General features: G+C 38.8%; 1 protein-coding gene across 1 annotated transcript; it reads right to left on the bottom strand.

Moving 5' to 3' along the window:
• Positions 1–1821: 1821 nt before the first annotated feature.
• LOC129809198 (uncharacterized) lies at positions 1822–7509 on the bottom strand. Its single transcript, XM_055859014.1, has 3 exons — positions 7243–7509; positions 5863–6909; positions 1822–2208 (listed from the first exon to the last, which is right to left on the bottom strand). The coding sequence occupies exons 1-3, from the start codon at positions 7507–7509 to the stop codon at positions 1822–1824; spliced, it is 1701 nt and encodes a 566-aa protein (XP_055714989.1).
• Positions 7510–11656: the final 4147 nt, after the last annotated feature.

Below are 11656 nucleotides of genomic sequence, written 5' to 3'. Positions count from 1 at the left end.
AGGAAAGTGTCATCCTCTTCTCCTAGATCCAGACACTCTCGAAAAAGAATTGGGACAATTATACCCACGGATCCCTCAGTCTAAGGCACTACCTCCCCTCAAAATTTCTCAATTATATGAAGTCGCAGACTTAAAAATTGTTGGATCATTAAAGAGAATCACTGCGTTTTTAAAGATCCCTCTTTGTCACAAACCAAAATTTAATCTTTTTCATATCATACCCTTGCCCCAAGAACTTAATAATGTGTCTCGAATTTTGAATATTCAATATCCCTATATAGCAGTAGACAGTTTTAGAACTTCCTATGTTTTAATGAATTCCAACAAATTAAAATCGTGTAAAGGAACTTCCTTGCCAATATGTCATTCGAAAATATTTCGTTCATCCCAAATTCCTTCATGTGAGTTTTCTATTACCAGGGGCTCAGCAGAATTATGTACTTTAGTACCTTCAAATCCCAATTTTAACATGTGGATACATATCAACAACGATATATTTCTTTTCACCTTGTCTAAAAATGCTTCAGTTTATTTAAGTTGTAATTCAAAAGAAGTTGTTGAGTTGTCATTACCCAAAAAGGGAATAATTCAGTTAGAAGCTGGTTGTACACTCAGTAATGAAGGCCTGCACATAATCTCGAATATAGCTCTTGATAGTATTAACTCACGTGCCCTGGATATGGAAACTCTGGGAGAATTAGGAAAACTTAAAACTATCAATGCCTCAATATATACCCCTATCAAACCCCTTACAATTACTGCTAACGTTAGGAATGATCATCTGCAAACTCTCTTAAAAGAATCAATCCGACTTTCAGATGACCTACATAAGAATCATAGTTCTTTTATTAATACTCATATTATCCCTCAATCCTCCGGTATAATTGCAATCATAGTTATTATATGCATCGTGGTATATTTATACTTAAAGAAGTCATCTTTGGGTAATAGTAAAATACGATCTGCATCCCCCTTAACCTCAATCAGTATATCACCTCCAGTGATTTCGCCACCGATTCCTATTGTAGCTTCTTCGGTATTGCTTGAACGACCGTCATTACCTGCTCTTCCGCCTCCTCTACCAAATGACGTCTATGAAACGCCTATAAGAAAACCTATCTTTTTAAAATAACCCTTCCAGAGTATTCTTTTCTTTATATATAAAAAAAAAAACACCGCCAAAAAAAAAAAAAAAGTAGCTATATACAAAAATAATTAATTTAAGTAATCTATTCATTGTGTAATGCTAATATTTGCAATATTTTATACCACTATTTATTATACTATATTTTATATTCTATACTATACTATACTTTTCTATACTATTATATCATTATTATATTTGACGATCACGGTAAACAAACAAGCTATAATTTATAACTATTTATTGTAACTTATAATCTAATTGTCTTTTTTTATTGTAAAACATAGTCTACATTAATGATATGAATTTTAAAATTTTATTGCCAATCGTATACAAAAATACAAATTATATACAAAAAAAAAGAAAGATACACCATTGTAAAAAAAAAAAAAAAAAAAAAATTTAATGTAATTAGATATATTAATTTATATGCCTTCGTCCAAAAGGGGAGGAGTGTTGCAAAACAGGAAAAGTGCCCAAAATGCTTAACTTTTAGAATGCACTTTTCCTGCTTTGACACCTTTACTCTTCCTCTTTCCATTATTTATATTAAATTTATTATTATTTTTATACAAGAAATGTCGCGACATTATAAAATGTTCGCGACCCATTGTAATTTGGTTCAGTTCTACTCAATAAACCGCGAAAACTTCACCACGCATTTTCATTTCGCTTCATTACAACAACGTAGCCTGTCGTTGAGGCTCGGCTGGACTAACGATGGAGAAACTAACCTGTGTATGGATGGTACGTATGGATGAATTGGATGGCGCGTGAAAGCCCCACTGGATGAGATTCCCACCTGTGTATGGATGGTACGTATGGATGAATTGGATGGCGCGTGAAAGCCCCACTGGATGAGATTCCCACCTGTGTATGGATGGTACGTATGGATGAATTGGATGGCGCGTGAAAGCCCCACTGGATGAGATTCCCACCTGTGTATGGATGGTACGTATGGATGAATTGGATGGCGCGTGAAAGCCCCACTGGATGAGATTCCCACCTGTGTATGGATGGTACGTATGGATGAATTGGATTAGCGAGTCCTCGAGCCCATGCGGCTGGGAGGACAAAACGCAAATTCCTGGTCACAATTGGGCACCACCAGAGTGGCACAGAAACACCTATGTTCGCGCACGCTCATACAATATTGCGCGAAAAGCGCTAATTGAAAATTTGAAGTCTAATTTGATTGCGCCGAAAGCGGCGAACTTAGCGACACTGCCCATCAGGCAATACAGTAGGGGAAGTGGAGCCATAAACTCTCTTTGTGTCAAGTGAGAAAAAGTACATGTGTAAAGCAAGTGGTCAGAAAATTAATAAAATTCTTGTAAATAAGTTAAAGAGTGTTTTTTATTTGGCTGTATCATCATCACAGGAGGGCCATCGTTGATCCTTTCAAGCAGGATTAACCCCCCTGTGTCTAATTGCAGGTATTTTACTGAGTTGAGGACAACATTTCAGACAGAGAAGAAGAATTAAACTCTCTTTGTACTATCCCCAGGTAAAATCATTGGAGGAAAACTCTTCCGGAAAGCGGGAGAATTGAGGTTAACCATTCCCTGTCTCACCCACAGGTTTGTCCCCAACAACCTAGTTTAATATTCTCACTGGATTTCTTCGGGGAAACTCACTGCACAATCTTAAGACAAAAAAACGTGGTGTATCTTTTGATAATTTATTATAGTGTGATAGCACTTGGGACACAGGAAGCACAAAGAGGCTGGTCAAGCACAAATTTTTCCTTTTTATAACTTTCTGGAGCTTATGTAACCATCCCAAAAAAGGTCAAAAAAATCCCGCTTTTCCATGGGAACATCCCAATAGAGAGGGGAAGGCAAAAACAGATGAATGTGTGTGTGTGTGCTGATCGTCAGTGGTGAGTTCACCCTGGACACACTCATCACTGAGAGAAAGGGACAGATAATCTTAACCGGCTTATGTAGGTGAGATTCTTAACGTGAGCTAACTCGGAGTGCATGCAAATTCGATTTAGAGCTGAAGTTGGGAGACGCCATTCAGTTATCTTGAATCAAATTCGTGAAATTATACAAATTTTGTATTTAAACCAAAATATCAAGGATTTGGATGAACTGACAGAAAAGTGTTATATGGGTGAAATGTAGACCAGAATGTTCTCTATAATTTTTCCATAGAACATGATCTCATCGATTACTCAGAAGCCAAGATAATCGAGGTTTTTTTTTTCTTAACTCGTTTTTTCATCCAGAGTGCCCCAAGTAGTCATTTGTTGAACTTCAACTATATCAAAGAATTGTTGTATTTTGTGGGACTTTCCATTTAAAACCCTATTTTAAGTGTCTTGGTGGAGTAGAGGCAGTCAAATTGGCATCTGAGTGATTTCAAAGCGTTATTATGGGAAAAATCAATTTTTCACACTTAAACGGCAAAATCGGAGTGATAGCGTAGTCTGAGTGGAAAATGATGTATGGACGAAATGTAGAGACAAATGTCCTCTACAATTATGTCGAAGTAATCATCAAAATCGGTTTAGCGACAGTCGAGATAATTGAGGTTATGTGATATTGAAATTGGTTTTTTGACTGTGGCGCCCCTGGTGTTGGTCCCACGAAGTTCAAATGTTCTAGAAAGTTGTAGTATTTGGTGAGATCTTTCGTTTAAGCCCTCATTCATCAAAATCGGTCACATAGAACCGGAGATATGATTTTTTAAATTTCGTGAAATTTGATCCCTCATATCTCCGGTTCTATTGAAACCACAGCGCACATACGCACCATTTTGGAAACGTCCTAGACTGGACTACAACATACTAAAATTTGATTAACTTGCACAATGCCGTTTTTGAGAAAAGTGACTTTGAATTTCGATGAATTTTGACGCTATCACAGCGCCACCTGTGGTGACTTTTTGAACTTCCATCTGAAAGTTCTCATCGAGACGAAACCAAAAAGGTAAAATTTATGTCGATATGTTAATTAGAACCGGAGATAGGGGCCGGTCAATGTTCGAACTTTGACCCCTTATAGCTCGGGTCAGGGGCTATGGATCGACTTAAGGTTTTTTTGTTTGATAGGTATAATCAACGGCTACAACATACTAAAATTTCAGCCCGATTGCATAAGGAATTTTTAAGTTATTTAACTTTTAAGATTTAAAAATTTTCTTTTTAATAATAGCGCCCCTAGCGGTGGTTTTATGAACTTGCGATGTTAGAAGAGGAAGTGGCATTTCACGAGAGCTTTCCAAAAAGCCCTCATTTTTTAAATTCTGACAATTAGAACCGGAGTTATGGCCATTTTAAGAAAATTTTTTTGGACCCTTATAGCTCGGGTCAGGGGGGTCGGGGGACCTTAAGTTTGGTATTGATGGAAAGCTCTAAGGCCCAGCTATAACATACTAAAATTTGAGCCCGCTCGATGCCATAGGGCCGGAGCTATTGAGAAAACAGAAAAAGGGGGGTCTTCAAAATTTTGGAAGGAGGGGTGCGGGGTGGGGGGTCAATGCACCATGTTGCAATTTTCATACGATATTTAACCTTTGCCGAAAACCGCAAGTCGATATCTTTTTTAGTTTAGGAGCTATTAAGCTCCAAAGAGCGGCCGGACGGCCGGCCGGCCAGGAACGTAACTTAGCCCCCCATATATTCGTGATCAGGAAGTGGTGAAACACATTTTGGCCAAGTTTGAGCGCGATCGGAGGACATGAAATTTTGTTAGGATTATAGTAGCTGAGATTGTTAAGAATCTCACCTAATATTAGTTGAGTGCGTCAACACCCATGAATAATAATTTTCATTCTAATGAAAAAGGGACAGATAATCCTAACCGGCTTATGTAGGTGAGATTCTTAACGTGAGCTAACTCGGAGTGCATGCAAATTCGATTTAGAGCTGAAGTTGGGAGACGCCATTCAGTTATCTTGAATAAAATTCGGGAAATTATACAAATTTTGTATTTAAACCAAAATATCAAGGATTTGGATGAACTGACAGAAAAGTTGTGGGTATAAGCCGACGTTAATTGCAATCAATAATAGGGAAAACCGGAAGTCGTCGGGACGAGATAATCACTCAGGGAAACACATCAACTATCATCAGAGCTTTCGGCTCGGTCTCCAAGCCTTCATCAGTGGCTGGAGTAAAAAGAAGAAGGAGCCGTTTTTATTTGGATCTTTAAATATTAACAATTTTCTAACAACTCACTCAAGTCTTGCAATCTTTCTCTGAGACTCATTCAGGGTTTTGGTCAGGATTACACCAGGGCATAAAAGGGAATGGGGGCACTTTTCTTACACTGTATTTTATAAATTTTTTGTATTACTTTGGCACAATTTTTGGATCTTTTTCTTCGTCTTCAATCTTGCTGGGAATTTCTCTTTGTTAGTAGTACTGGGGAGTCCAGAGGTGAAGAAACGGTTTTTACATTCGAGATTTTTTGACCGTTGATGATTTGAATTATTTTCTTGTTTTCTCTGCAGAGATCTGCAGAGATCATATTCCCCCTAAAATACCATCAAATTCCATCCGTTTCATTTGCTCCAATTAAGGCTGCGTATATTGTGGAGAGCTTTTCAATATCTTGTCTCTTGTTTACCAATCTCCCAATGTTTTTGCTTATGTGCAGCATCTCCAAAATTAATCGTTTTGAATAATGTTTATGTTTGTCTATGATCTTGGTGTCGTCGAAACGGAATTTGTGACCTGTGTTTGCTGTGTGTGCGCATAAAGTTGATGCCTGCTCGTTGGATATCGGGGGTCTGCAATCTCTTCGGTGCTGCTGAATCCGATTCTTGAGATGCTGTCCCGTGGTGCCAATATACCTGAGTTCACACCCACCACACGGTATTTCGTACACCACATCGGATTTCTGCTCCTGAGGAATAGGATCTTTCACTTTTGTAAAAAAGGACTTCACTCTTTTTGCTGGTTTGAATGCTGTTTTCTTGTTTCCAGATTTCTTGATGATATTCCTCAATCTCTCCGAGAGCCCCTTTACATAGACCATCGAATGGAACTCCGCGGGTTCATCCTGTCTCTCTCCCTCATCAGTGCCTCCTGCCCTCCTATGTTGACGCTCTGGTCTCAACAGTGATCGAATGATGTGCTCTGGGTAGGCATTCCTCCTGAGTACCCTTCTGATTATCTCGTCCGGGTTTTCATCTTCTTTTGAGGTGAGCTTCCTCACCCTATTTCTGAAGTTCCTCGCTACATTCAGGAGCATGTTGATGGGATGTAGACTGTGGTAATTCAGCATTCTCTGGGAGGAACAGGGTTTACTGTACCACACCGTTTTTATGCTTCCATCTTGGTTTCTATGGAGCACCATGTCCAAATATGGGAGTTTATTTTCCACTTCTTCCTCCAGTGTAAATTTGATTTTTGGATGGAAACCGTTGAATACCTCTAGGACATTCTGCACATCTTCCGAATGTATGGCCACCAATAAATCATCCACGTACTTTTTGATGAATGAAATTCTCAAGGAACTGCTGTTTAGAATACATTCCAGAGCTCGCTGCATCACAATATCAGCCACAATGGGACTGATGGGGGAGCCCATTGCCACACCATCCAACTGGACATACGATCCCCCTTTATATAAGAAATATCCTGAGGTAAGGCAGAAACTGACAAGTCTCGCAAGTTCTTCTTTTTCCAGTGTTGTATGATCCTCAATTTCATGAAATCTCCTATCAACCTCCTGCAGAGCTAGTTCAATAGGGACATAGGTAAATAACGAAACTACATCTAAACTTACGAGAACAACCCCTTCGGGAAGGTTCTGCTCCCCCAAAAACATGGCCAGTTCCTCTGAGTTCTTAACATTGATGGGATTGTTTGAAAGAGGGGAGAGTTGAAACGCCACAAATTTTGCTAAATTGTATGTGGGACTTCCCACAAACGACACTACCGGGCGTAATGGAACTTCCGGTTTATGTATTTTCGGGAGACCGTAAATCCTTGGTGAGTTTGCTTTATATGTTGTTAATTGGGATTTCTGGAACTGATTTATTCTTCCTTTTTCAAAAAACGCCCGTACTAATTCATTGTTCTTAGTTTGGAATTTGTGTGTGGGGTCCCTTGCCACTCTCTTGTACGTGTTCTCATCGCTCACCAATGCTTCCATCTTCTCCTCGTATTGTACTCTGTTCATAATTGTTGTCTTATTTCCCTTATCTGAATTTATGATTACGATTTCTTTTCCTTTTCTTTTTAGGAATTCGATTGTCTCCCTCTCCCATGTCTCCATCAGCCTTTCCTGGTGGGACAGAGCTTTTGGTCTACGGATCTCATTTTGAAGGACATTCACTAGTCTGGCTCTCATTCTGTCAGCCTCTCTCGTGTTGCTCACCCCCTGTACCACTTCTTCCACATCCGCCATAATATGAAAAAGCGGTAGTTCTCTCACTGGCAACGAAAATTTGGGCCCCAAGGATAGCAACTGAACCACACTGTTAGGGACTTCGACATCACTAATATTCACTAAAAAATCTTGATGTGCCTCTAAACCTGTCCTACCTTCATCCCTCATCACCTGGTTCCTCAATTTTCTGTTCAGTACAAACATTTTCTCTTCTAACATTCTCCAATAAGCCTGTTTTTGATCTTCCAGAAATCGTCTACAATCTACACTGTAGTGTAATAATTCCTGAATCTCCCTCTCCGATCTTCTTAGTTTCTCCTGAATTTTTCTCAGTCTCCAGTGAGTTATACCTAACTCTAATTTTAGGATTTTTGATCGGAAGTCTACCATTAATCTCCTCGCCTTTCCATTGAATGGAGAGTCTATTGCGATGAGATTCACTACACACTCAATATTCTCGATTATGTGTCGTGGGGAGACTCCCTCTCTCCTGCACTGTAGCAAAAATTGTCTTCTAGACTCAAGGTGTGCGAGTTTTTTGACTAATCTTACGAAACCTCTCACTAACAACATATTAGGTCCCAGTATTCTAGCCAGTCTGCCATACAGCCCATCCTCTCCTTGCTCCTGGGGGGTCAATTCTAGTCCGGGGGATTCATTCATTGTGGGTATAAGCCGACGTTAATTGCAATCAATAATAGGGAAAACCGGAAGTCGTCGGGACGAGATAATCACTCAGGGAAACACATCAACTATCATCAGAGCTTTCGGCTCGGTCTCCAAGCCTTCATCAGTGGCTGGAGTAAAAAGAAGAAGGAGCCGTTTTTATTTGGATCTTTAAATATTAACAATTTTCTAACAACTCACTCAAGTCTTGCAATCTTTCTCTGAGACTCGTTCAGGGTTTTGGTCAGGATTACACCAGGGCATAAAAGGGAATGGGGGCACTTTTCTTACACTGTATTTTATAAATTTTTTGTATTACTTTGGCACAATTTTTGGATCTTTTTCTTCGTCTTCAATCTTGCTGGGAATTTCTCTTTGTTAGTAGTACTGGGGAGTCCAGAGGTGAAGAAACGGTTTTTACATTCGAGATTTTTTGACCGTTGATGATTTGAATTATTTTCTTGTTTTCTCTGCAGAGATCTGCAGAGATCATATTCCCCCTAAAATACCATCAAATTCCATCCGTTTCATTTGCTCCAATTAAGGCTGCGTATATTGTGGAGAGCTTTTCAATATCTTGTCTCTTGTTTACCAATCTCCCAATGTTTTTGCTTATGTGCAGCATCTCCAAAATTAATCGTTTTGAATAATGTTTATGTTTGTCTATGATCTTGGTGTCGTCGAAACGGAATTTGTGACCTGTGTTTGCTGTGTGTGCGCATAAAGTTGATGCCTGCTCGTTGGATATCGGGGGTCTGCAATCTCTTCGGTGCTGCTGAATCCGATTCTTGAGATGCTGTCCCGTGGTGCCAATATACCTGAGTTCACACCCACCACACGGTATTTCGTACACCACATCGGATTTCTGCTCCTGAGGAATAGGATCTTTCACTTTTGTAAAAAAGAAAACAAGAAAATAATTCAAATCATCAACGGTCAAAAAATCTCGAATGTAAAAACCGTTTCTTCACCTCTGGACTCCCCAGTACTACTAACAAAGAGAAATTCCCAGCAAGATTGAAGACGAAGAAAAAGATCCAAAAATTGTGCCAAAGTAATACAAAAAATTTATAAAATACAGTGTAAGAAAAGTGCCCCCATTCCCTTTTATGCCCTGGTGTAATCCTGACCAAAACCCTGAACGAGTCTCAGAGAAAGATTGCAAGACTTGAGTGAGTTGTTAGAAAATTGTTAATATTTAAAGATCCAAATAAAAACGGCTCCTTCTTCTTTTTACTCCAGCCACTGATGAAGGCTTGGAGACCGAGCCGAAAGCTCTGATGATAGTAGATGTGTTTCCCTGAGTGATTATCTCGTCCCGATGACTTCCGGTTTTCCCTATTATTGATGACAGAAAAGTGTTATATGGGTGAAATGTAGACCAGAATGTTCTCTATAATTTTTCCATAGAACATGATCTCATCGATTACTCAGAAGCAAAGATAAGCGAGGTTTTTGTTTCTTAACTCGTTTTTCCATCTTGAGTGCCCCAAGTAGTCATTTGTTGAACTTCAACTATATCAAAGAATTATTGTATTTTGTGGGACTTTCCATTTAAAACCCTATTTTAAGTGTCTCGGTGGAGTAGAGGCAGTCAAATTGGCATCTGAGTGATTTCAAAGCGTTATTATGGGAAAAATCAATTTTTTCACACTTAAACGGCAAAATCGGAGTGATAGCGTAGTCTGAGCGGAAAATGATGTATGGACGAAATGTAGAGACAAATGTGCTCTACAATTATGTCGAAGTAATCATCAAAATCGGTTCAGCGACAGTCGAGATAATTGAGGTTATGTGATATTGAAATTGGTTTTTCGACTGTGGCGCCCCTAGTATTGGTCCCACGAAGTTCAAACATTCTAGAAAGTTGTAGCATTTGGTGAGACCTTTCGTTTAAGCCCTCATTCATCAAAATCGGTCACATAGAACCGGAGATATGATTTTTTGAATTTTGTAAACTTTGACCCCTCATATCTCCGGTTCTATTGAAACCACAGCGCGCATACGCACCATTTTGGAAACGTCCTAGACTGGACTACAACATACTAAAATTTGATTAACTTGCACAATGCCGTTTTTGAGAAAAATGTCTTTGAATTTCGATGAATTTTGACGCTATCACAGCGCCACCTGTGGTGACTTTTTGAACTTCCATCTGAAAGTGCTCATCGAGACGAAACCAAAAAGGTAAAATTTATGTCGATATGTGAATTAGAACCGGAGATAGAGGCCGGTCAATGTTCGAACTTTGACCCCTTATAGCTCGGGTCAGGGGTTATGGATCGACTTAAGGTTTTTTTTGTTTGATAGGTATAATCAACGGCTACAACATACTAAAATTTCAGCCCGATTGCATAAGGAATTTTTGAGTTATTTAACTTTTAAGATTTAAAAATTTTCTTTTTAATAATAGCGCCCCTAGCGGTGGTTTTATGAACTTGCGATGTTAGAAGAGGAAGTGGCATTTCACGAGAGCTTTCCAAAAAGCCCTCATTTTTTAAATTCTGACAATTAGAACCGGAGTTATGGCCATTTTAAGAAATTTTTTTTGGACCCTTATAGCTCGGGTCAGGGGGGCGGGGGACCTTAAGTTTGGTATTGATGGAAAGCTCTAAGGCCCAGCTATAACATACTAAAATTTGAGTCCGCTCGATGCCATAGGGGCGGAGCTATTGAGAAAACAAAAAAAAAGGGGGTCTTCAAAATGTTGGAAGGAGGGGTGGGGGGTGGGGGGTCAATGCACCAAGTTGCAATTTTCATACAATATATTTAACCTTTGCCGAAAACCGCAAGTCGATATCTTTTTTAGTTTAGGAGCTATTAAGCTCCAAAGAGCGGCCGGACGGCCGGCCGGCCAGCCGGGAACGTAACTTAGCCCCCCATATATTCGTGATCAGGAAGTGGCGAAACACATTTTGGCCAAGTTTGAGCGCGATCGGAGGACATGAGATTTTGTTAGGATTATAGTAGGTGAGATTGTTAAGAATCTCACCTAATATTATGTTTGAGTATCGTGGTTTCTTCTTCCAATACGGTTTTGCTTTGAAAAAAGATTTGGAAGTATAACAAATAATTAAAATTGTTTTGCAATATGAGAATTTAGAAATTCGCCATTTCTTTGAGCTTAAAAATTTACTATACATCAAAAAGCTTGGGAGTTGTAAAAAATATCCTAGATACATTCAACCTTCTACTTTGAAATTGCGAACAAATATGAGAAAAAATAACTTTAGGCAATCTGGAAAAATTATTTTCTTTAGTATTAATTAATTTAATACTAAATTATTAATTATTTTCTTCCATATTAGTTAGTTTTCATTGTTTATTCTCATGTATTTCACGATTTTGTGAACTTGAATGAAGTTCAAGTGGCGAATATCTATTAAAGGTTAGGATTAAAAATGGTTTTTTTTTTAAATTGAGTCTGCTGAGACCAAACTAGTGTTTAAAAGTCATTTTTTCTTCCTTTTACTAGTAGAAAAATAAATCAAGTAAATTC

Source organism: Phlebotomus papatasi, unplaced genomic scaffold (genome assembly GCF_024763615.1).
Source record: "Phlebotomus papatasi isolate M1 unplaced genomic scaffold, Ppap_2.1 HiC_scaffold_43, whole genome shotgun sequence".
NCBI lineage: Eukaryota > Metazoa > Arthropoda > Insecta > Diptera > Psychodidae > Phlebotomus > Phlebotomus papatasi.
This window is presented reverse-complemented; position numbering and strand designations above follow the sequence as displayed.

What these genes read in the sequence shown, in the direction of transcription:
- LOC129809198 (XM_055859014.1), bottom strand. Translation starts at nt 7,509, where the DNA reads ATGGCGGATGTGGAAGAAGTGGTACAGGGGGTGAGCAACACGAGAGAG. An exon ending in AGGAGAAGATGGAAGCATTG is followed by an intron (nt 6,910 to 7,242) that starts GTGAGCGATGAG and finishes TTGGGGGAGCAG; the next exon opens with AACCTTCCCGAAGGGGTTGT. An exon ending in CCCCGATATCCAACGAGCAG is followed by an intron (nt 2,209 to 5,862) that starts GCATCAACTTTA and finishes TTGTCCTCCCAG; the next exon opens with CCGCATGGGCTCGAGGACTC.